At 37.2% G+C, this 26,743-nt stretch overlaps 1 protein-coding gene and 1 long non-coding RNA gene across 7 annotated transcripts in view; one reads left to right on the top strand and one right to left on the bottom strand.

Moving 5' to 3' along the window:
- Positions 1-21,710, top strand: part of LOC141904953 (phosphoribosylformylglycinamidine synthase-like) — a 39,534-nt gene extending 17,824 nt beyond the window's left edge. For 4 of the 6 annotated variants that reach the window (XM_074793597.1, XM_074793593.1, XM_074793594.1 and 1 more), the window contains exons 9-25: positions 9,889-10,149; positions 11,062-11,292; positions 11,903-12,126; positions 12,191-12,328; positions 12,431-12,562; positions 15,177-15,281; positions 15,357-15,482; positions 15,786-15,966; positions 16,072-16,155; positions 16,255-16,410; positions 16,522-16,638; positions 16,717-16,868; positions 16,946-17,153; positions 19,125-19,331; positions 19,423-19,569; positions 20,664-20,813; positions 20,992-21,709. In XM_074793597.1, the coding sequence (XP_074649698.1) occupies positions 9,889-10,149; positions 11,062-11,292; positions 11,903-12,126; positions 12,191-12,328; positions 12,431-12,562; positions 15,177-15,281; positions 15,357-15,482; positions 15,786-15,966; positions 16,072-16,155; positions 16,255-16,410; positions 16,522-16,638; positions 16,717-16,868; positions 16,946-17,153; positions 19,125-19,331; positions 19,423-19,569; positions 20,664-20,813; positions 20,992-21,302 (2,930 nt within the window). In that variant the 3' untranslated portion in view covers positions 21,303-21,709. Of the gene's footprint in view, positions 1-9,888; positions 10,150-11,061; positions 11,293-11,902; positions 12,127-12,190; positions 12,329-12,430; positions 12,563-15,176; positions 15,282-15,356; positions 15,483-15,785; positions 15,967-16,071; positions 16,156-16,254; positions 16,411-16,521; positions 16,639-16,716; positions 16,869-16,945; positions 17,154-19,124; positions 19,332-19,422; positions 19,570-20,663; positions 20,814-20,991 lie in introns of all 6 variants that reach the window. The other 2 variants (XM_074793595.1, XM_074793599.1) reach the window with 1 other exon arrangement.
- LOC141904954 (uncharacterized) lies at positions 6,499-8,447 on the bottom strand. Its single transcript, XR_012619230.1, has 3 exons — positions 8,397-8,447; positions 7,730-7,816; positions 6,499-6,731 (listed from the first exon to the last, which is right to left on the bottom strand). It is a non-coding gene; the product is annotated as an uncharacterized LOC141904954 (long non-coding RNA).
- Positions 21,711-26,743: the final 5,033 nt, after the last annotated feature.

The following is a 26,743-nucleotide window of genomic DNA, read 5'->3' as shown; positions in this document are numbered from 1 at the left end:
CCCTTATTTTTTTATTAATTATCAACCATTTTGAATCATATTTATCAGTGACGAGAGTAGCAAAGGATTTGATGAAATCTCTAGCCGCTTCCATGAGGGTTTCGATTCATCTCTGCCAATCTGGAACTCTCATTCACTGTTCCACCTGACAACACAAAATCCCCGTTCGTGAAACGAGCAGGCACTTGACGTATTCGATTCGATCGACGAGGCGGCTGTTCTTTAACTCTGTCATCAGAGGCGTTGTCTGCTCCAACGCCATGATCCTCCACAGCAACGTCTACAGGTAATTCACGACCGTCTGATTCCGCGATCTCGGCCTGTTCCTTCTCAATCCTGTACTGTTCCAGTTGATTAGGCACATCGGCCTCCAAGAATTGTCTCTGCTTTCTCATCAGGCACAGCTATCAAAAGGTCCATTTCCTCAATTCTGTCGAAAGAGTCATCGGAATACGACTCATCCTGTTCCAATCCACCTCCGTTCGCCCTGCGTTTATCTGACTGACCAATCTTTTTGCCTTTTTCCGATTCTTTATGTTCCGTAGTCTCTCGAAGGGGACAAGCCAAGGGAAACAGCATATTACGATGTAGCGTTCTTTGTTTGCTGGTCTTTCTACTCTCGACGGTGTAAACAGGAAAATCATCGTCCGATAATTTGCCATGAGATGAGGGTCCAACGTTTTTAATCAAAACCAAGTCCTGCATTTGAAGTACCCCACCCCTAATCTTTGCGTCGTAATACCATCCCGATCTGTCAACAGCATTCTCCATTCGTTGTCGAGCAGTCTTCCACGCATGAGCGATTTCCTCTTGTAACTGTTCCCCAAACTTCTTACGACATCTCAGCTTATCCACTCTGAAAATACTGTCCAGTGGAAGATGAGGCTCTCTTCAAAGAGTAGCTGATACGGCCATAACCCTGTCGTAGCGTGCGGTGTGCAGTTGTGCTGCCAAACGACCGTCTGAAGAGAGTCCTTCGACTTAGTTTTCTGATGTGGTTCAAGTAGAACCAAGCATCGTAAAAGCGTTCCATTCATTTTTTCTACACACCCATTTCCTTGAGGGTGGTACCGGGTCGTACGGCTTCTTTCAATCTTTAGCCGTTGGCACAATTCTTTCACTATCTGACTTTAGAAATTTCGTCCTTGATCACTATATATCTTTGGTATGCCATATCTTAAAATGAAATTGTCGTAAATAGCTTTGGCAGTTGTATTAGCTAATTGGTTTTTCGTTGCCACCACCACTGAAAATTTTGAAAATGGTCAGTGAGTACCAGTAGATTCTCACATCCACATGCCCGCTCATATTGCAAAGATGAGCGTATCACCAGTGGATTAGGAAATAACGACAAGAAAAGGCATATAAGATATAACGTTCTGTATTGTGTGAAAACTAGGTTATGAATGAGACATTACAAACTAACACGTGTATACTATCAAAAAACCCAGACACCATGTGTTATATATCAATAACAAGTCAACTAAAGTTCAGCAGTAACGATGCAGTTAATGTTACATTTCAACGTGCATTTCAACGCAATGGTTTGGTGAGTATATCCGCTACCGTGTCCAAGGTATTACAGTATTCAATCATTGTTGTTCCATCAGTAACCACATCGCGTATGAAATGGTGTCGTAAGTCAATATGTTTTGTCCTGCAATAACCTACAGGATTCTTAGATAACGCTATTGCACCATGGTTATCCTCCGCAATTACAGTGGGTGACTCTTGTTTCGCGCCAGGATCATATGATAATCTTCGCAACCAGATAGTTTCTTGCGTCGCACTACTAAAACTCATATACTCGCTTTCCGTTGTAGACAACGCATCAGTTGGTTGACCCTTACTTAACCAACTAATTGCCCTGCTGGCTAACATTAATACATTTCCAGTAACTGACCTTCTATCATCCAGGTCACTGCCCCAGTTAGCATCCCAGTATCCTTGTTAAGTGGCGTCATCATTTTGTTTGTACACAAGCGCTAAATCCATTGTGCCTTCCAGGTAACTAAACACTCCTTTAGCCGCAGTCAGATGAGATTCTGACGGCTCACCGCAGTATTTAGAAATTTAGCTCAAAGCTTGACATATCTGGTCGTGTAGCAATAGCTGCATATAGCTGCAAACTTCCGACCATTGATTGATACATAATCTCATCACAGGTTTGCTCACGCCATCAGATTTCACTGATTTTATATTTATATCCATTGGCGTAGACACAGGATTACAAGCACTTAATCCGAATTTGTTGAGCATATGTTGAATATACTGCTGTTGATGCAGCATTATCGCTCCATTTTCTGCACAAAACTTATTCCCAGAATGAAATGGAGTTAACCCATATCTTTCATTTCGAATTTTGTCGAAAGATTACCTTTCGACCTAATCAACGCACACAGAACTTGAGCAACGATAATCGAATCGTCGACATACACTGCAATAATAATAATATATCCTGACACTTTCAATTTCACATACACGCATGGATCAGCAGCGTTCTGCTTGTATCCTTACTATTCGATGTACGATTTGAATTCCGTATTCCAACATTTCGGAGATTGCTTCAAACCGTACAGTGATTTTTGGTTTACCTTTGTCAGCGGTATGAGGTTGCCATTGAACCAATTCGTGTAAAATTGTATGTTTTTTATGTGAGCATTTTTTTCATTGGTACCCGAGTACTGAGTCAGAATTCTCCAAGGTCACCTGTATCATCTCTCAATGGAGGAATGGACTCTACATGAGCTGAAGTGCAGAATGCTTGGACTACCTCAGCCTCCACGGGATGGCTAAAAATGTCAGCATCTTTCATGCTCTTCCCTGGCTTATAGATGATTTCTAACTGGTACACCGACAGTGCCTGCAGTCAACGGTGACTGATGGCATCTAATTTCACAGCTCGCCGTACACGGGTCAGAGGATTATTGTCAGTCTCCACGGTACAGAAATGTCCATATAAATAATCATGGAATTCATTGGTGACAGCCCATTTGAGGGTGAGAAACTCCAGCTTATGAATTGGGTATCTTGCCTCAGACTCCTTGAGAGACCGACTCATGAAACCAATCACCCAATGCTCACTGTTCTGTTCTTGATAAAGGAGGGCTCCGGGACCCGTTGTTGAAGCGTCCGTGTGAAGTATGAAAGGACTTTAGTAATCTTCGAAACCTAGAACAGGAGGATTCATTAACGATTCTTTTAATGAATTGAAAGCTACCTCTTCTTTATCACCCCATACGAGTCGATCATCGACTTTTTTATTTCGATGGCAACCCTTCGGGATTCCCTTCAAATGATCTGTGAGAGGTTTTGCACTCCGAGAGAAATCAGGTACAAATCACCGATAGAACCCTGCGAATCCCAGAAAAGGCTGCAATTCCCTCACGGTCTCCGGTCGTTTCCATTCGCGAATCATTCTTATCTTGGAAGGATCTATCTCTATACCTTTATTTGATATCTTGTGACCTAAAAAAAGAACCTCGGGTCTCATGAAGATACATTTAGAGGGCTTAGCTTTCAAACCAGCTCTCTCCAGGCAAGCGAATACCTCCACTAACCTTTCGATGTGTTGTTTCGCTCCCTTGGAGAATACAATTATATCATCTATGTAGACAATACATGTCCGTAGATTTAATTCCCCAAGGACTCGTTCCATCAGTCGTTGAAATGAAGCAGTTGCGCCGGTAAGCCCGAACGGCATTTTTTCAACCTTGTAGAATCTGAATCCTGGTCCTGCATTGAATGCCGTTTTCTCACGATCCCTTTCGGCCATCTCTAGTTGCCAATATCCCAATAGATTTTAAGTGGATCAACGTGAACTGATCACATTCCGCGAGGTTGTTAAATACCTCGTCGATACGAGGCAGACTGTATCGATCGGGTATGGTCTTTTTGTTAAGTTCGTGATAGTCAATGCAGAAACGGAGTTCCCCATTCTTTTCGCGAAGCAAGACTACTGGACTAACCGAATGGCGAATTACCCCTGCTTGTAACATTAAACGGATATGCTCCTGCACTTCATTCACCATTCCAGGTGGTATACGCCGATATCTCTGGTTTATAGGTGTGTCGTCCGTGAGACGAATGCGATGCTCGTAAACTTTAGTCATTCCCAGATCCAAGTCTTAGACAGCAAAAATCTTTTCCATTTTAGTAAAAGTTCACGGAGCATTCCTTTTTCCCTTTACGTTTGAACGCCTGTGAGATCGATGCTCTTTAGAAACTCGTCATCCGAGACTTCATCGATTCTGTTTTCGTTGACCCCACTTATAATAATAATAATTTATTTTCTTATAAAGCCCAAGTCTAAAACATAATCATTGTGCTTGACATTAAAAAAGAAAACATACATAAAATAGAGACACATGTAAAAAAAATTTACATATTAAGTGGAATACTTGACTAGAAGTTATGACAAACATGTTCGATTAAAAAGAAAAGTTTTGAGACTAGTTTTAAAAGATTGAACAGTAGGACTAGTTTTAACGTGACTAGGAAGCCCATTCCATAATGCTGGCGCCGCACACCTAAAAGCCCTCTCACCAAATTTCCGATTTGACTGAGGTATGACTAGATTATTGGTTACTGAATTGGATCTAAGTTGTCGTGATTGAGTGTAAACAGTTAAAAGAGATTTTAAATACTGAGGGGCAGTATCATTAAGGCATTTATAGACAGTTAAAAGAATTTTGAACTCTGATGGAACAGCAATTGGCAGCCAATGTAGATCCATTAGAATAGGTGTAATATGTTCAGACTTTCTAGTTCTTGTTATAATCCTTGCAGCATTATTTTGAATTAGTTGTAGGCGATTAACTAGTGTGTTATTGGATCCAACAAGTAATGAGTTTGCGTAGTCCAAACGAGATGTGACCAGAGAATTTACAGCAGTTTTACATGATTTATCATCAAGTAGGTTACGTATCTTACCAATAGTATATAAGTGAAAATTCGCAGCTTTACATACATTACTAACATGGTCAACGAGTGACAAAGAATCATCAAATAAAACACCTAAATTACGAATACATTGAGATGGATAGATCTTTGCACCATCTATAGTAAGAAAAATATCATTAGGCAGAAGACTCTTAAAATGCGGAGTTCCAAGTATGATAAATTCTGTCTTTTCACGGTTAGCTTTGAGTTTGTTTATGGTTAGCCAATTGAAAATGAAAGTGACTAGTTTATTTAACATATTGAGTGTACTTGAAATTTCAACGAAGCATTTAGGATTGACAAACTTATAAAGCTGTTGGTCATCAGCATATATATGATACAGAGTAGAAAGCTGACGGATAATCTCTCCAATAGGTAATATATATAACGTAAAAAGTAGTGCAAAAGCACTAGTGTAAAAAGCACTTGCATCTGGAATGGTAGAACAGTTTGCGACTTCATTAACAGAAATTAACCTACACAACTAAGACTTACTTGGAATCGTTACCCCTTTGCTGCTTGAATTCCGCACTCTTATCGCAACGCGGCAACATCGAGTCTCAGAAAGATAGGGGACAGTAGGAATGATAGTCAGGCTTCCTGGAACCCTCACATCCGTAGCATCTGACATCACGAGACTATTTATCACTGAATTACGGACAATGACATGAAGAGTTACTTCCGAATTGGGCGGAATAAAAGAGGATTGCGTGGTTCAAACCGAAGGATCAGAGCCTTTGTCCCTATACACAAACTGGTTCCGCAAACGCCGTAAAATGTTGGTTCCAATTAATACCGGCACATTGTTATAATATTCTGTGGGCGGGGCTTCGAGAGCTAAAATTTTCATACTTTTACCGTCAATTTCTATATCCAATTCAGTATACCCTTCAAATGGTAAATTTTCCACGGAGACAGTTTTCTCTGAAATATGAATTTATTTGACCAGGCATTCATTTTGGCATTAAAAGTTTATGATACTGTATTATCAACACGCTTAAAAGATGGATCTTTTCTAAAGAACTCATCTTAAGAATCTGCTGAGTCGATTGAGTGAATTTACAGATAAGAATGTATTATGATTTTGAATAGATTTAAGGAGTTAATCTTTCTATTGAAATATTTGAATACATATATTGTAGTGTAGATTCAATCAATAAATTATGATTTGGTTTGGTCTGGGTGGCAGGCCGATGTTGATTTATGGTTTTATGGATTACAAATTCTATACTGATAAACAATTTTATACCTGCAACATGTGAGTAAATATCAAACCTATTCGACTAGTTATGTGTGTTTCCAAATAAACGGAACAGTCACTCTTAGTTATTAGAAAAATAATGTTCATTTCATTATAGACATTCATTACCTTTTTGAAAATTCTATAATAATATTTGTTCCGTCCTAATTTCAATTACTCTATGAACCAATGATATGCTTTGTTAATATGATGTAATGAAATAAATTTGAATTTGAATTTTACTTGAATATGAGAATCAAGCATAACTTGTGTTCTTTCCACCTGTCTTACATGTCTCTTGACAACAGTTCCAGAGCTTCAATTACAATCAAATCCAAATTGGCTAAAGATTACATAGGACTAAATGAAATGAACTGTTAGTCATGCAAACCTATTCCAGTGTTATGTCGATCATGTCGAATCACTTTGCTTGACTTGAAAGAATCAGATCTCCTATCATATGATGCAACATCGGTCGAAGTGAGTTCTTGGTGTTGACTGACCTTGACCAGCATTTAATTTCATTGGATTCCGCATTAACCCATTTGAACTGCAAAATATTCATAGAACATGAAAACCTATATTGTAAACAGTACATGTATACAGTATTCAAACTTTCACCGATGTTGGATATTTGAATGAACGTTAGGCTTATTTCAATATTCTAAAGCAGGAAATAATACGCCCAAACAATATGCCCTATCCCCATTGGTATAATGCGTACAGCTGTACCGTACACTTATCAGTCAAGGAGAAATCGGTATACCAAACCAACGTACAGCAAAATGTACAGGCCTACATCATGATTTTTGGTATACAAGCTGTGACCACATGAAGGTTTTGGATCTAGGCTTGAATATAAATGTCAGCAGGTCACAAGGCCTTAGCAAAATTTAATCGCAGGGCTCAAATCAATTAGCCTTTCTGCATGTGAATACTTCACCGTATTGTTTTAATGATATCGATTGAATAATGCATAGACTGACTTAAGGCTAGTCCTGGCCAAATCATATCCATATGATAATGGCACCAATTATAGTAACATCGGTGTAGGGCCATGTGAGTACGTTGACGCTCTGACTTGCAATATTGGGTTTCGATACCAAATGAAAAAAAAAATCCAGCAGTAGTCCAGCAGACCAACTGAGCCACAGAACGCAACTGCAAGGTTGATGATAGTAAATTTACATATAGCCTCACCTAACCCAAACCCTATTCTTTCACGCATGTGCATACGTAGATTATAATATAGGAACTCACGTATGGCGTATGTAGGGAACTCACATACGGTTAACCTGTGGAGATCACCGTACAGTCATGTACGGGTAACAACTTTGTACTTAAAATGGTATTGACTACTATAATAGGCCCACGATCAAGATCAACAAGATAGACAAATAAATACTGGTAGGCTTTCTTAGTTTCAACCACACTTCACAACCTAACCAACTGACCAACCGGTATATTTTTGTCCCAGTACGCACCAAACGGCACATGCCTAACACTTTTTGTCAACCGTGTGTTCCGTAGTAAACTATCGATAATCACCTGATACTTTTCTGTTGTTTCTTTTCTCTCTGAAGCTGAATTGTCTGAATGTAGTCGAACGTTATTCTAGACCGGCGACTCAGCGACCTAAAAGAGGAATGCTTCGAGAATATCAGGTCTGAGTCCAAGACTTAACATTTGTTCGTTGTTACCTCTTTTATATTGTTGTTAATTAATCATTCACTAAAAATCAGCTCTATGAATTATCAAAGCTATTCTTTAATCATTTCAATCCAAAAACGAGAGAAAATTAACTTCCTTGATAGTTTTTTTTTTCAAAGAAAATCACTTCAGTTCGCTTCTTAAGATATTCAAGCGCTATTGAAATTTTTGTATAGATCGAACTCTCCGTAGCTGAACTATATTGCGGTTATTCGATGGCAATACGATCCCAACGTGTATGAATTCTCCATGCAAAATGTAAACGAAACACCAAAACTTATCCTTTCCCGATTTTGTTTTGTTAAACCAGGACTCAACACACAAATACGTACACAGTACAACACATGACAACAATACGACTGATTTATCACAGGACAACACAATCCACAAACGAATATACACCACTGACTCTAGAGTGGCGTTATATCGATTCGATATGGCTGATATATATTTGATATTTTCATTCCAATCAAACTCCAGAATACGCAATTCATCCCGTACTCACAATTTCTTTCCCACAATGATCCCCGAAAACTATTCAGGTCGCTAAATTTACGATCGTATTAACGACACAGGAGATCATGATATTCTTTGGCTGGTTGGTGTCGGCAATCATTCCTTGTTGGGTCCCATACCGGGTGCCAAATGTCACAGCGTTGGATCTCTCCGATCGTCGGACGATTACCATTCGTTGTGATTCCCACTCAGCAACTGAGATTTAAGAACCAATTTGCAAGGGAGACTGCTGCCATCAGACAACTACCAACTGCCGTGGCGGTTGATCAGCCGTTTCTTCTCTCAGGAACTGATCGCTTAAGTTAATCTAAATAAGAAAAAGTTACAGGAACAGTAAACTTTATTTCAAAAACACAGAATATCCTGCCTACATGGCAGAATTCTAAAGACTGACAACCTCCAGTATCTATTTAACTTATATACATTTTATTATCTCACAACATCTTCACTAAATTGTCCTCGAAACAATAAAGTAACTTACATATTATATATCACACTTATTAATCAGCTTTTTCGACTAATTTATAACACTATTTTCAAACATTAGATAAATATTTACATTACAATATTCTGATGAGACAATTTGAAGATTCGACCACTTTCTAACCTACTCGACTAGCATACAGAAATGGTGGGAAATTTGATTTCATAAAGGAATTTCAACAATTCCATTAAACACATCTAATTTCAATGATAAGGCCTACAAATACAGCATCAACATTAATAATATGATATCTACATAAAACAACTTACCTAATTAAGATTAAGTTTTTTGTATACGTACAGGAAACTTTATTTCAAAAACACAGAATATCCCCGTCTACATGGCAGAATTCTAAAGACTGACAACACCTCCAGGAAGTCAACTGTGATTTCACCAACACCCAAAGAGGTGCGCCAGCTTACAGTAAATAAACTTCACTCTATCACACAACTAATACCTGCCCTTAAGTGATATCATCATTAGTAAACAGCTTAATTTCATTAATCAAGTTTGGTTTTGCAGTATAATAGGCCGATTCATAATTAGTCTTTGAAAACCAGCCAGGTGTGGTCTACTAGACCCATTATCCTCAATATGTAATGAAGACATCCTACTGATTACTAATCCATCCAAAAAATTTGTTTATTCATATGGATTAACTTATGAATATTCAATCATTTTGGAGGAACTATTTTCTGGCACACACTGCATACAACTGCAAAACAACTTGCGTCTTGTTTCCTGGATATAATTATTGGATTCAATGAACGTTCAACATAACTGTTGCATGAAATTAAAAATTAATCTTTTACCCGGTATCAATTTTGCCTTCATCTCTGTGTACAATATATTGTATGCCAATTAGGTGCTTGATAGATATCTGAAGTCTGAACAAATTAAATAAGATTGGAAATCATCGAAGCTAGAACAATTGTCATAAAAGTGCCCTTTGTCACTTAAGATAAACACATTATTTTTGCTTTATATCTGAATATAGGATACGATTTGCCTTGGGAAGACTCATCATTTTCATATCCTGATAATTTTGCACGCCCAGTTCAGATTGCTATAGAGGCTAGTAACGGAGCTTCGGATTATGGTAATAAATTTGGTGAACCTCTCTTGGCTGGATTTGCTCGATCTTTTGGGAATTTGTTGCATCAGAGTACTCGCCGAGAATGGATAAAACCAATCATGTTCAGCGGTGGAATTGGCTACATTGAGGATGGACATATTCAGAAAAGTGAACCAATTATAGGTAACATATTTATTGGCCCACTTGGGAATTAAGTACGAGGGGCTATTGCATTCACTTTTCACCCCTTGTCTCTAAAAATATCCATCTGCCTGTCTGTAAGCCTAGACTGATTTGACTTAAGATGCATGGTCTATATATTGGCATTTGCAGCCCGCAAATGGACTGAGATGGAATCAAAGATGACCGACTGGCGGTCATTATTGTTCAGCAAAATCAACACTTATGCATACTTAGATCAATGGGATACCTGCACCACCAGATGACACAACACGTGAAAATCAGTCCATTTTCAATGAAATTTGTACTTGATTCGTAGGGTTCCGAACCCGAAAATTATCAAACATGTCATTTGATAGATATAAGATTCGGTGTATGGTAAACATTTCCCTGAAATTTGATTTAATGATGAGAAAAGCTGACTCAAATTTAATAGAGAAGTAGATGAAATTGAAGTGCGGTAACTCACAAGCGGTCCAGGTGGATTTTCGCTGAATCCTCGCTTGCCTCAGTAATGTGACCAGTATCCCATTGTCTTGAGGCAATGGTATGTATATCGAGTTCTGCTTTACAGGGTTGAATCGCTTCTAAAAAGCATGTACTCCCTATTCAGAAGACTCCTGCGTGGCCTGAAGACTTCGAATAACTGGTTTAAAGAAATTCCTTCAGAAGATTGCCACAGGTCCTGGCTAAATTAGAATAAACCCATATATATATGTGTAAAAGTCAAATTTCTAACCTAAAAAACGGGTAAATTTTATAAATGGGTCCAGAAAATTACGATGTCGGCTGGGATAAAGGGTTGCATATTGACCAACAAGTAAGGGCCCCTTCCCCCTCCTATGATAGTTCTTAGATTGTGTTATTCTATACATATGAAAAGGCATTTGATATGAATGAACCTTTTTTTTACAGGATATGATGTTGTGAAGATTGGTGGTCCTGTATATAGAATTGGAGTTGGTGGAGGTGCAGCAAGCTCTGTATCAGTGCAAGGTGACAATAAATCTGAGCTTGATTTAGGGGCTGTTCAAAGAGGTGATGCAGAAATGGAACAGAAATTAAATCGGGTAATCCGTGCATGTATCGAGCTTGGAGAAAATAATCCTATTAGAAGTATTCACGACCAGGGAGCAGGTGGTAATGGTAAGAATGAATTGCAATATTAGCGTTGTCTGCCTGTCGCCCAGCAGGGGGTCAAGTATAATTATGATTATTTTGATTATAAATGTTCCAAGTGTTAACTTGAGTTATTAGAATGGATTGGCCTTTATAGCCGTATTTAGTCATTCTATGAAATGGTAGCAGGTACATCTACCTATGGGTTTTGTCAATAATTTCTTAATTTTTCTATTCGGATCTGACTGGAAGTGCATATAAGCAAGGGGAAAAAATGGTCTGAGTTATTTGTTCCTGCTGTTTTTAGAAATAGGATTGTACTGTTAATTATATTGAACAGGGAGTGTATTTCGACAAAAATTACCCACCCACAGATTGCATCAAAGCGACTTTTATAGTCTGGCCATAGTGCCCCTTGCATATTAACTCTAGAAACTTTGCCCTGATTCAAGACACCAATGCTACGAAGTACATAGACTACGAGTGGACTAAATGCCCTGGGTATTAAATTGCTGTATTTTAACTTCAGGTATCGATTGCAAGTGAGCTACAAGACCAAATAATCCTTTATTTTCTAATTTACATGTCTGATGCATGTGACACTCATTGATTCTGAAGATTATGTCATCTGTTTCAGGTAATGTTCTCAAAGAGATTTGCGATCCATCTGGGGCCTTGATTCATGTGGAAGCTTTTCAATTTGCTGATCCAACAATTAATGTTCTTGAACTGTGGGGTGCTGAATACCAAGAGAGTAATGCTATTCTAGCCAAACCAGCAGATTCTGAGATTCTGCAGAATATCTGTTTGCGTGAGAAATGTCCTGTGAGCTTTGTTGGAAATATAACAGGAGATGGAAAGGTAAGATTCTCGCAGAATTTGCATTTTATTGGCATGTATTTTGTGTGTTAATTGTATAATTTAGATTCGCTTGGAGTCTGAGTGTATTGAATCTGGTGAATCTAGCGGACAGGGCCAGCTTGCGAAGGAGGAAGTTTGTCCTAATATTAAGTATCCTGTTGATTTAGATTTGGAACTCTGTCTTGGAAAAATGCCTCAAAAGGTATTTCATTATCTGTATTCAGAATGCATAAACATTAAAATTTGCTGGTTTATTTAGGAATTTGGTAGATAAAAGTTGTAATTCTTGTACTGTATATTTCAGTTATTTCACTTGGAACATATTGCTGAAGCAGCTATTCCACTGACACTTCCGGATGATATCGATGTAATGTCAGCTCTCAATAGAGTTCTCAGACTTCCATCTGTCGCGAGTAAAAGATATTTAACAAACAAGGTGCGAACCCTTCTGCAATCATGATTTTTCAAGAAACTGCTTGAGAATAGAAAAAGGATGATGCGTTGTTTAAATTAACTTCAGTCAACCTCGGTTAATCCGTATCACTAGCGACTGAGCTTTTTAGTACGGATTAAGTAATATACGGATAACAGATAATTCATAGCATCCGATGGTTCATTAGATCCACTTGACATCCTTTATACATGAAAAGAAAACATCCCCCTCGTTTCATAGTAGTTTAGAGAGTTTATTCGCTGCTGAAGCCATCATGCATCATGATTATTTTGATTTTAATTAGAATTTTAAAGGGAATGTTTATGAAAAACGGGACTAATTTAATTATACAGAATAAGCACTTAACCCTTTCAATACCACATAGTGTCTCCGCTGCTGTATTATAATTTAGGGGTTTATAGGGGTATATTTGAAACTTCATAGAATAGTTACCAAGGTATCCGACACAGAAAATTTATATAGCATGTTGTTGATAACTTTTGGGCCAACAATGTAGACATAAATAATTTGGATATAAGTGAACTTGAGGTCAAGGTCACATACTCCAAGATGGCCGCCATGAAAAAAATTCACGATAAGTTTCAGATAAACTGCTCTCTCTCCCAGCAAAATGCACTGATCTATTCAATTCCAACTGAAATTGTATGCCATATATCCTTACTTTATGTAATAAAAATTTCAAAGCAATAGAACAACTAAAATATTTAATTTTCCACTCATTTACCATGATATGTTGGAAAACTGGATGTAAGGGGTTTCATTGGGGTATAATTTCAGGCCTCAGAAAATTGTTACCTTTGTATTTGACACTGATACATTGTATACCATGGTGTTGATAACCATTGGGCTTACAAATAAGACAAATTATTTGGATATATGTGACCTTGAGGATGGACAGTTTCTGGTTCTTCATTATTGTTTTTGGTGTCCGTTGCCATGACAACCGTATCAACAAGGTCTAAAAAAATTGTCACTGATTTCATTTTCATCATCAAAATCATAGCCGGCACTATAAACCTATTTTCTGACTAAGTCTCATCATCTGAACTGCTTCTGTCATATTCGTTGTCACTCTCAGTTTGTTCACTACCAAATCCCAAGTCACCAGCATCACTCAGCATCATATACGAGCTGCTGAACCGTTTCATCCAGCAAAATTGTTTTTTCCTGGCTGTTGCCATCTTGGATTTTATGCAGATGGCAGCACCGGCTGATACTGATATATATGTCCTTCTAGAAGAAGGGTTAAGTGATACCGTAGCACATACGGTACGGGTATGCTAGCTTGTCAATTTGTACCGTATGCCATACGGTAGTGGTATTGTAAGGGTTAAACGGTTTAACTGGAGACTGATTAACCGAGGTTGACTGTATATCGATGATTTTTGTTGGTTTTACTATTATACTTATTTACTAACGACCAAAATTGTAGCTGCTGCACTTGGCTAGGGTTATTTTCTAAATCTTTGAAATAAGGAGTAGACCTTTAATGAAATCTTACTGAATTACAAATGCTTAAACTGTACTGTTCTATTCAAGTGATTCTATTTTACTAACATTTACTTTTGATACTGGTTTAAACATTCACCATCATATCAATTTAAGAAAGTCCTTATAAAGAAGTCATTATTTTAAAAAGTCCATTGAATTGATTAACTTATTTTCTCCTCACAATATTTTGATCTCTAAATTTCTCGCTTCACTTGTACCCCCATTATTCTAATCCCGTTAGCTTGTTTTCCTCCATTTGACACTTCTACTCACTCACTCCCTCACTCATTCCTTCATTATCCTTTTGATGTTCTTGCATTTTGTTTTTGTCCGATTACCCCTTAGTTTGTCTGCCTTTGAACCCTCTGGGCTTTGTTTTTAGATTACTTTAATTTCGCACTACATCCCCTTAGTTTGTCGTTTGCCTTCTTTGTTTTCGTCCTTAGTGTTCCAGTTTTTGTTATTTAATTACTTTAATCTCAATCATTTGTCATATTCTTGTATAAATATCCTGGTATTTGATTTTGTTCCCAGTACGCCTGTTGATGGTTAACAGTTGTTAGCCGAAACGTCGCTCCTCAAATACAATCATTCTGATATAGAATTTTTCAATCTTGGCTTCGTTATTGTGGGATATCTCTCGTCATAAAGAATTTTGTTTCTTGTTCCAAATGTAACTAAAACGGACCTAAAACTTTTTTCCCAGCGAGAAGCCTGTAGAAGCACTGTCTAGTTATCCCTTTATTAAAGACTTTAGCGTTTTCAGAAGACCATATTGCCATATTGACTGATTTCTGATAGCAGATGCAAAATGTCTTTCAAAATTTTATGAATATTTCATTGAAACCCGAGCAAATTACTATCGATCCCATGAGCTACAAACAAAACATTTTTTAGGTCAGGACTGATGAATAAGAATAAGATGTACACAAGTACTCTTCTAATTCAGTAAACCAAAGCCATGTTGATATCCCCCTTAATGATTTGCTATCATTCCATCTTTACATTTTTGTTCCCATTAATTGTAATGAGATAAAGGGTAGAAAATTCATGCATATAATGATACATGTATATTAAATTTGACATGTTTTCTCATTTCTATCAGGTTGATCGTTCTGTAAGTGGTCTTGTAGCTCAACAGCAGTGCGTTGGTCCTCTACATACACCGCTCGCTGATGTAGCTGTAACTGCTTTATCACATCTTGAGACTGTGCGTATTAGATACTTGCATACGATACTCTGGTTTGGGTCATTCATGGAAATTACACAGAATACTTTCTTGCAGATTGGTTCAGCTACTTCTATTGGGGAACAGCCCATGAAAGGACTTGTACATGCTTGTGCTGGAGCGAGAATGTCTGTCGCTGAAGCTTTAACTAACATCGTCTTTGCCTACATTACTGACATCAAGGTACATCTTCACTCGTCATCCAAACAATACTTTTAAGGGCCGTACATACCACTTGAATTCCGGGTATTTTTACGGCCCTTTATTCTCCATATGAATGATAAGGGACTGCTTTATCTCCCTAGACTCCGCTAGTCATGGAATATTTAGCCCCAGAAATATTGTTTGAAATACATAACGTGTGTGATGAATAACTATTATCACGCTTTAGTGCTCTGGAATTTGCTTGCCACTGAGATAATTCATTGGTCGAGTAAGGTTTGTTGAAAGCGGCTCTTGTATATTTTGCTATTTTGTTTTTTTAAGGATATTAAATGTAGTGCTAATTGGATGTGGGCGGCCAAATTACCAGGTGAAGGTGCTCTGCTATATGATGCTTGTAAAGCTATGTGTGAAGCTATGTCAGTACTAGGGATTGCAGTGGATGGTGGTAAAGATTCACTTAGTATGGCTGCAAGAGTTAATGGGGAAACAGTAAAATCACCAGGTAACATGAATTATTATCAGGGTTTTCTGCTGCTTTTGCAGAAAACCCTATTGTTAAGTTCGGTGATGCATTCCTGGAAATCTATTAGTCAATTTTTCATTGCAGGGACATTGGTTGTTAGTGCTTATGTCGTGTGCCAGGATATCAGACTTACTGTCACTCCTGATGCTGAAGCACCAAATAACAGAGGTACTATATAATTTCATAAGATGATGATTGTATGTTGTATAATTTCATCAGATGATGATTTTTATGATGTATTTTTGATGTTAATGTGTATGTATTTAGGTATTTTAGTTCATGTGGATTTAGCTGAAGGAAAGCGACGATTAGGTGGCAGTGCTTTAGCTCAATGTTTTAAACAGATAGGAAATAGCTGTCCTGATCTAGATAATCCAGCTTTATTTGTTGAAGCTTTTAATGCTTTACAAAAGCTCATCAAAGGTATTATTTACAATTTGAAATATATGGAGACTCATATGTTAATTCAAATCATCTGACACATACTGGCTGAACATACTAAGTAGTAAAGTTAGTTGAATTTTATTTCAAAAGATAAGAAAATCTGTGCTGGTCATGATATAAGTGATGGTGGATTGGTTACTTGTGTATTAGAGATGGCTTTTGCAGGAAATGTTGGACTGAGATTAGACATCAAACACAGTGATCAAAGTCAGTGAACCAATATGCTAAATGTGATGCTGATACTGCCTTAATTTCCTCATCATTTCATGTTTTTGATATTTACAGAATCAGCAATTGAATATCTGTTCTCAGAAGAATTAGGCTGGGTGTTAGAAGTTAGTAGTGATAATCTGACTGCAGTTCTTCATCAGTTTCATGCTGTGAATGTCCCTTGTCATATCATTGGATACTCTAGTGAACTTCAGCAAAACTCATCGGTATGCACAGATAAAAATCAAGCTAGAATGAAAACCGCGTGAAATCATTGTACAGTATTTAACATTTCCTTTTATAGGTGGAAATTATGATGAATGGTCAACTTGTTTTGAGTGAGAAAATGGTATTGCTGCGTGATATTTGGGAAGAGACTAGTTTTCAATTAGAAAAATTGCAAACGAATCCTTCCTGTGTGGAACAAGAACAATCATCACTAAAGAATAGGATATCTCCGCGATATGTCACAACATTTGATATGAATGAGACTCAGCAAGAAACTTATACAGGTTCTGTTTCAAATTAAAAATGACTACCGTATTTCCGGTGTATAAGTCGAGTTTTTGAGACCAAAAATCATGTCCAAAAAACGTATGTCGACTTATACACCGGCTACACTTTCGAAATCGTTTTAAACGGACGATGTTTAGAGTTCAAGGTCGCCATGATGAAATGGAATATTAATTTATGTTAGGCTACACTCATATACCAATTTGAATTTAGGATGGTGATAAAAATAGTTTCTTATAGTTTGGAAATGTTTCAAAATTAACTAATGTTAAAAATCAAAAAAGAAAGAAAACTGCGTATATTCATTGTACAGTGTTTATATAAGCCGCGATGCTGTGGCAGCGTGCCAATAATCAATACACAGCAGTCTAATACTAGACTACAGGCGCGCGGCACAACTTTTTAAACTGAAAATTTGACCTCGACTTATACACCGGGTCGACTTGTACACCGGAAAATACGGTAATAAAACTTATGTATGTTGTAAAAGGGTTTCAATGAAATAAATTTGTGTTTGCACACCACAATCAAAGTACAAACCATCCCACTTGGAGGGGTGTCAGATCCTCAGCGCATGAATATTTTCTGGAATTGTGATGCCAATAGTGACGCCAAAAACCCCCTTTTAGAGATCCTAGCGCCTTCACTAATTGATCAACCCCCTCTCAGGGTGAAACATTTTACTGACGGGTGCATTAGTTAAATATATATGTGTATGTGTATGTATGTGTACGTGTACGTGTAATTGAATTTAGGATGGTGATAAAAATAGTTTCTTATAGTTTGGAAATGTTTCAAAATTAACTAATGTTAAAAATCAAAAAAGAAAGAAAACTGCGTATATTCATTGTACAGTGTTTATATAAGCCGCGATGCTGTGGCAGCGTGCCAATAATCAATACACAGCAGTCTAATACTAGACTACAGGCGCGCGGCACAACTTTTTAAACTGAAAATTTGACCTCGACTTATACACCGGGTCGACTTGTACACCGGAAAATACGGTAATAAAACTTATGTATGTTGTAAAAGGGTTTCAATGAAATAAATTTGTGTTTGCACACCACAATCAAAGTACAAACCATCCCACTTGGAGGGGTGTCAGATCCTCAGCGCATGAATATTTTCTGGAATTGTGATGCCAATAGTGACGCCAAAAACCCCCTTTTAGAGATCCTAGCGCCTTCACTAATTGATCAACCCCCTCTCAGGGTGAAACATTTTACTGCAAGTGCATTAGTTAAATATATATGTGTATGTGTATGTATGTGTACGTGTACGTGTAATTGAATTTAGGATGGTGATAAAAATAGTTTCTTATAGTTTGGAAATGTTTCAAAATTAACTAATGTTAAAAATCAAAAAAGAAAGAAAACTGCGTATATTCATTGTACAGTGTTTATATAAGCCGCGATGCTGTGGCAGGGTGCCAATAATCAATACACAGCAGTCTAATACTAGACTACAGGCGCGCGGCACAACTTTTTAAACTGAAAATTTGACCTCGACTTATACACCGGGTCGACTTGTACACCGGAAAATACGGTAATAAAACTTATGTATGTTGTAAAAGGGTTTCAATGAAATAAATTTGTGTTTGCACACCACAATCAAAGTACAAACCATCCCACTTGGAGGGGTGTCAGATCCTCAGCGCATGAGTATGTTCTGGAATTGTGATGCCAATAGTGACGCCAAAAACCCCCTTTTAGAGATCCTAGCGCCTTCACTAATTGATCAACCCCCTCTCAGGGTGAAACATTTTACTGACGGGTGCATTAGTTAAATATATATATATGTATGTGTATGTGCACGCGTGTCGTGTATACGTGTACGCGTATACGTATATACGTATATATATATATATATATATATATATATATATGTATATATATATATATATATATATATATATATATATATATATATATATATATATATATTCATACAGAGTTTAAAACCAATTTCAGGTGAAAATAAACCAAAAGTTGCCATTATTCGTGAAGAAGGTAGTAATGGAGACCGAGAAATGGTAGCAGCATTGCATATGGTAGGATTTGAAGTCTGGGATGTTAACATGCAAGATCTTTGTTGTAAAAAGGTGACACTGGTGCAGTTCAGAGGTGTGGTGTTTGTCGGTGGATTTAGTTATGCGGATGTTTTGGGATCAGCGAAAGGTATTTTAGTTACGATTTATGAACATGCGTATGTAAGTTAATACTTGATACATTCTTGCTCTCATTGTCATGGAGTATTTATTGCTAACAGGATGGGCAGGCACTATTCTATATCATCCAGAGGTGCAAGCTGAGTTTGATGCATTTAAACAGAGAGAAGATACATTTAGTCTTGGAGTTTGTAACGGTTGCCAGTTAATGGCGTTATTAGGATGGATAGCTCCTGATGTGATTGAAGGTACTTTTTCCAATTATTTCGATTTTCTGTTCAGTATTTTTTACCCCACTTTGGCCAGTTGCGTTCTGTTTTTGTCTTTCATTCATCTATCCGTTGCATGAAGTTTTCAAATGTCATACACACTGTGTATAACGTGTATTTTATCAATAATTCTTTCGAATAAATTTATTAAACAAGTTGGATAAATTTATTTTACCAGATGAATTAATGTACGGATGACTACATCACTTGGTGTGAACGGGCACCTTGCACCAAGGGTCGGTGGTGGTCTTAAATTCCTTGTTTTGTGCTGGGAAAGTCAGTTGGAGTCTTTAAATTTGAAAGGTTGGCGGACAATGTCCTTGAAAGCCTCCAATTTTTACAGTTAGACCGAAATTATCGCTGAGTTGTATGGCGGTGTGTCGCGCGTTTATTCATTTACTGCAGACGTCAGGGATGAGAATTCCCCGCGGATTTCGGTATTGAAAAATATCAATTTTCCAAATAGTCCAAAAATACTGTAAAAGTATGGGGGGGGGGGGGGGGTGATGATCTCACTCAATTGGTCCGGCGCGATCGGTAATCATACAGTGAAATAAGATTTTTGAATGAAATAAACATGATCCTAGATTTTCATTTAAGTTGTCGGTCTAATTATTAAGTCTTTGAAAAGTCTCGGGTAGGCTGTTGTATCTGTCAATTATTTTAAACTCTCTGGCCAAAACAAATCGATCTGACGTATTTGTTCCTGCCTACCACACTGTCTGAGGCTTCACCGTAGTGCCCAGGACACTTGTTTAAGTCAACAGATCTGCATTATTAAAAGAGTAGTAGAATGAACAATGTAACTTATATGTTTTCATTAATATTATAAAATAAACTGTACCTTTGGTCCTCTAGTTCTTCATGACATAAACAGTAAATGAGCTATCTGGTATCGTGATGAACTAAGATTTTACCTCGAATTTTCTAAGGAGTAATTGGCACTACATAGTGCAATTCCTGAGTGCTAATGGGTTAAGTAACTGATAGCAGTCCCTAAATTCTAAGCTCCGTGCCAACTGGATAGGTTTGGTTCAATAAACTCATATACAAATGTGTCCAATGTTTTTCAGGAGTGGAACGGCAAGGCTTGCTCCTAGATGCTAATGTTTCTGAACGTTTTGAGTCTAGATTTGTGACAGTTAAGGTACACAGCTCACCATCAATAATGTTTAAAGGAATGGATGAATCTGTACTCGGTATATGGGTAGCGCATGGTGAAGGTAGGATTTTTGTCCCACGTTTGTCATTATCTCAATCATCCTTGGTAGTATTGTGTTCCATTAATTATGATTTAATGCTAATAACTCAAATATTGGAACCAATTCTAGGCTGTTCCAGGAGGCTACTATGTCATACTCCTGATATTGAAATGTTCTTTTAATTCTTCATTGTTTCTAGGTCGAATGGTTTTCAAAAATGCGGAGTTAGAACAGAGTATAATACAAAAAAGACTTGTTGCTTTGTCTTATGCTGATGACTATGGTCAGCCTACTGATGTTTATCCTTTCAACCCTAATGGTAGTGTAAATGGTATTACTGGAGTTTGTTCTGAGAATGGACGTCATCTCGGAATGATGCCTCACCCCGAACGATGTGTGTTACCATGGCAATTGGCTTGGATGCCCCCCCATTGGAAAGAAACAATGAAAGTGTCTCCTTGGTTACGAATGTTTAAGAATGCTTATATCTGGTGTTTAGAAACCAAATAAAACTGTCTCATACGATTCCGCTATCACTTGTATCACTTAACTTAACTGTGGAATTGTAGTAACTTTACATTATCCAATGGTGTGATTATCGCAAAAATTATATCTTAAAAAATACCACATAAAGGCTGAGTACTATGGATAATAGGAAACATTGTGTTGTACTAGATGAGGTTGTACTGATTAGATTTTGGACCCTGTAGGTCCAAGGTCAAGGTCACAGGAAGCCATTTTGTATATTTAATTTCCGGGCTCTAACTCATAAACGATTTGAGATAACTCAGTGAAATTCTATGGATGGGTTATCCCAGTGACCGTGGGTAACTTATTGGATTTTGGAACTGTAGGTCAAAGGTCAAGGTCACCAGGAGCTGTTTTGTATTTTTGATTTCCGGGCTCTAACTCATGAACGATTTAAGATAACTTGCTGAAATTTTATGGATGAGTTTCCCTAGGGACCTTCAGTGACTGCTTAGATATCGGGTCCTGTAGGTCTAAGGTCAAGGTCACCAGAAGTTATTTTGCTATTTTCATTTCTGGGCTATAACTCATAAATGGTTTGAGATAACTTGGTGAAATTAAATTGATGGATTGTCCTAGAGCAAATAGATAACTGATTAGATGTTGGGTCCTGTAGGTCAAAGGTCAATGTCACCAGAAGTTGTTTTGGAATTTTCATTTCTGGGCTCAATTCATTGATTGTTTACGATTACTATGAAAAATAATTAATGAAATATAGCTGCAAAGCAGCGATAACGGGTTTTCTGCACAGTCTTAGAATCCTGTTCAACGGTGGATTTCAACAAAGCATTTGATAAGGCTCAACATCAGCTATTACTAAACAGGCTATTAGGAAACAGTATCAATGATAAGTCGCCCAAATGGCTCAGCAGTTATCTCTGAGCGGAAACTTGTAACCGAAATCAACGGAACGCATCATCTTGGAATGAGAAGGTCTAACTAGTGGAGTCACGCAAGGTAGTATCCTAAGTCGTCTTCTGTTTAATGTCCTGACAAATGACATACACAGTAATCCAAAATATACCAGACCGAGTAAATTTCCAAAACGACCTTAACACACTGTTCGACCAAAAAACTTAATGTTCCGACAAAACCACGGGCGACAAAACCAAAATATTGAATTGTCACGGGCGATAAAACCAAAATAATGTATTGTCGCGGACGACAAAAACAAAATATTGAATTGTTGTCGTTTGGCAGGTCGTCCGCTTATTAACTTAATTCCACAGTGGCTTTCATTATGTAAAATACTTAGAATGTGCCCTTTCCGAGCAGCATTGATATCATTCGAGCTAGCAATGTGGGAATGATCTTTTAACTTATCAATGAGGGTAGATGAAACAGAACTATTTTGTCGAGTAAAATTGTAAGTTGGCAGAGGCTCCACAATGTGGAATTTATATGCATCAATTAAAGCCTTCGTTGTGGTTATATTGTTTTTTTGGGCAAAACAGGCAAAAAGATGTTTGCAAAAATATGGTTGTCCAATCATTATAAAAGCTTCACAAGTACATATACCTAGTTTCAAATTGATTAAATGGCAATTACCATCTACGTATGAAAGACAATTTTCAGGAACGATTGTAATAACGTAATTGAATAAGATACGACTGGATATTGAATCTAAATTTCCTATGTACCTTCGGCATTTTTTTGAAATGTCATATGAATGTTCCTCGGATATTGATACTTTATCGGGGAATCTTTCTTCTAAAACATCAAGCTGATTGAATGTATATTGAGTATCACCATTGAAAAAATTATCATTATCTTCTAACCTATTTAAGTTCTTTCGTGAAGAACTCTTCACAACAAACCAATTAGTTTCTTCATCATATTTTAAAATCTCATTATTCTGTAATAAATCAAAGGCTCTTTTGCAACACTTTTCTATCTTTTCAAGGTGACGTATATTCTTAACTCGTTGGTCAAGTTGCTTAAATTGGAGATTGTTCATATTTGTCGCTTTGATCTCATCATTAAAAACATTTTCAAACAGTAATCGTACAAAAGATGATATCAGTTTATTTAGGTGTCCACTTAAGTAGACATCATCTATTTGTTTGAATTTGCGCTCAGTAATATTATCAGTTAATAGCAAAGGGTTATTTCTGTTAGATTGGTCTGACTGATAAATTGATTCAGCATTGAATGCATCAGACCAAATTTGGGAATTAAACCAATTCTTCTTTAGGTAATCAATAAATGTTTTTGTATCTTGCGACATAAGGTCTAAAGAAATATCATTCTCAATAAAACTAATAAATGAATTGGCTATATCAGTTCTAGAGGAAGCATCCCATGATCTCATAATGCATTTGAAACCAGTTTCTAGAGGCTTGCAAAATAACTCTGGCTAGAATTCTGGTTCCATTGCTTCATATTCTAATGAAATCCACTAGCATACCTTAGAATATCGCTTAGCTTAAGACTAAAAATTAGGTACCAGGAAACAGGGAAGAAAAGTGCGTGTACTGTACATCCACAATTGACTTATTTCTCTCTGGTTGAATCAAGTTATTATTGAAATAGCATTCGAATAGCCATTTTATTTTTAAAAATTGTGTCGTTCAGCTATCCTGCTGCAAATTTCGCAGTTGAAGTTTACTGGTGCCATCTGATTTCTCAGTATCTCAAAGAATTTGCACATTCTAAGCCTGAATCTAAAAATAGAAAAAGGTGCATTTTAGTAGGATATAAAAGAATAGTGGCTAATACACCCTGGACTATATAGCCTATGGGGTGGGCCTAGTTTGAAAGCACTGCGGTCCGAGGGAACAGCACTTAATAAATAAATACTGAAATTAAACTTACAAAACACCCAGTACTTGAGATGATGTACTTGACAAGAAGTGTATCCAGCTAAGCAACTTTGTCTATGACTCCTCCTTTTATAGATTCAGTAGTAGTCTAAAAATAAGAATCGGTACATTTTCCTAACAGTTGGTATGTCATTTCTTCAAAAAAAAACTAATTATTATCACGCCACAGCAAATAAATTATTCACAGTTGTTGAATGGTTCGCCCGATTTAGATTAATTGGTTGACGCTAATCAGTATGACCCATACGTAGGGGCCTACTGCATGCCATTGGCGTCAATCCATTCCATTCCACAGTGTCAGTGAATTAAAAAGAAATTTAGTTAGATCCCTTTTGTCCAAAAGCTGCATCATTTATATAACTAGCTGTCAAATTTAATTTACCTCCTTCAGAGAATACCATAGTATAGTCCGTCGCCCATCAACGTGTTGACAAAAGAAAAGTTGCTCCATGTTTTATACATGAACGTTCAAATAAGATATTTTGCGTCTTGCAGGGAATATTGAGCATAGTGTTGGCTTGCACGGTTTGTGAATGGGTTTTCCTCATTATGCTGCCTGTATGCATTAAAAATCCGGATTCAAGCGAATTAATTTGTCCAACAAGTGGCCCTCTAGAAGTATACTCCACACATACTGTCCACGCATGTCTCTGTAAACGAAGGTAGACCTAAAACACGGTTCAGGACTCAGCAGCGGACACCGGCCCGGAAAATATTTCAAAACGTGTATTGTTGGTACCTAGCACGATTTCAGCGTTTTTCGGGAATTCCCTGAAATTTCGGCGTTTTTCAGAAATTCCCTGAAATTTCAGGGATTCAGCTTTTTCTGCGAAGTTCAGGAACCGTTACTATCCTGTCGAACTGTAGATCTCTCCTGTTTTTCTGGAAAAATCGATTAAATATTAATATTCTTTTCTTTCGCAAATCGTCTTGTTACTGGTCTCTCGATCGAACCAATCTGAAATGGAAAAATAGTATCAGTATCTTGAGTAGCGAGCGCAACAGGCTTAACTCGATCTAATTCTCTGTCATTATCGCGAGGTGCTCTACTAAGAAAATCTGCGATAACCATGTCTGAACCCTTGCAATAGGAAAGATCAAATGAATATGGTGAAAGACGTTCGAGTAACTTTTGCATCCTAAAAATCGACCTGTAAATGTATACCAATGACGTATGATCGACATAACATTGAAACGAAATTGATCTCAAAATATTTTTAAATGCAAGAATGTTTAACCATAATCCATACAATTCCAATTCACTGACGGAATAGGATTTAGCCGCTTTAGGAAGAACCTTGGAGTGATATGCAACCAATCTGTCTTTTCCTTTTATCTTCTGATAAAGTGCACCTCCTGTCATGCTTCGACTAGTGTCTGAAAATAGCGAAAAATCACCATTACCTTGAGGAGCACACAAGACTGGTGGATTAGTTAACATATTCTTGATGACTTCAACGTTTTCTTCATGCTGTTCAGTCCAAACGAAAGGCTTGTTCTTCTTTGTTAACGCGTAAAATGGTTCGAGATGTTTCTGTAAACTAGGAAGGTACATAGATAAATAATTCACCGCTCCAACAAATATCCGAACTTCTGTTATGCTAGTAGGAACGGGTCCTGCTAAAGTACGAAACTACGAAATTACGAAATATGAAGCGAAATTACGAAACGAAACTACGAAATTAAGAAAGTAGTGCTAAAATACGAACCGAAATACGAAACGAAATGGTCACATTTCAAACACACGCCCATACTATGGTCAAAGCTCGTTATAACGCTACGGGACTGTAAAAATCTCGGCGGTGCATGTAAATGATCTTTTGAAAGGAAAGGCAAGCGCTTCACGCGACACCGAGCTCGTAACCGCGATAGGATTAACCCGTTCTTGGACACGGGCCGACATATCTGAACCTGTCTAGTAATGTGACCGATATAAGTTACAGTATTTCAGTAATTGGTAATGTGTTTGTTCAAGCTAAAGGTCGAGAGGTCGTGTGAGTAGAAAAATAAATTCGAGCGTGCGAGAATTTAATTTTCTACTCACTCGACCTCTCGACCTTTGTGTTGCAACTGACAACCAAGAATTTTGTTCTCAAGTTCCAAACTGACTTTATTCGACCATATCGCGACCAAGACGAAAAGACGTTTCTACAATATGAAATGAAACTTTGCAAGTTTGTGATTCAGTATACAGACTGATAAATAAAGTTACGAATTATCTTGAATTAAACTTACGGAACAATTGAGCCTTTTTGACAAGATATTGCTAAACCAAAAACCAGCTGCGTTCAAATATGGCTACCACACAATGACGTTAAGAGCTGAAAAAATTATAAGAATGATAGGTGGCAGCACAATACAGACACATGAAGTTATAAACTTCGAACTGAAGTAACCATACAAATTTTAAACTACGAGAGCCGAAACGTGGCGTCAACATTTTGACTTGAACAAACACATTACCAATTACTTTAATATTCATATATATGAATAACGTATAAATGAATAACATATATAAATGAATAACTTCTAAAATCAATTTTAATAAAAACATTTGATATTGAAATGGAAAGTAAACAAATACACAGTGAATTCTTAGAT

This window comes from Tubulanus polymorphus, chromosome 5 (assembly GCF_964204645.1).
Source record: "Tubulanus polymorphus chromosome 5, tnTubPoly1.2, whole genome shotgun sequence".
In the NCBI taxonomy this organism is placed as follows: domain Eukaryota; kingdom Metazoa; phylum Nemertea; class Palaeonemertea; order Tubulaniformes; family Tubulanidae; genus Tubulanus; species Tubulanus polymorphus.
This window is presented reverse-complemented; position numbering and strand designations above follow the sequence as displayed.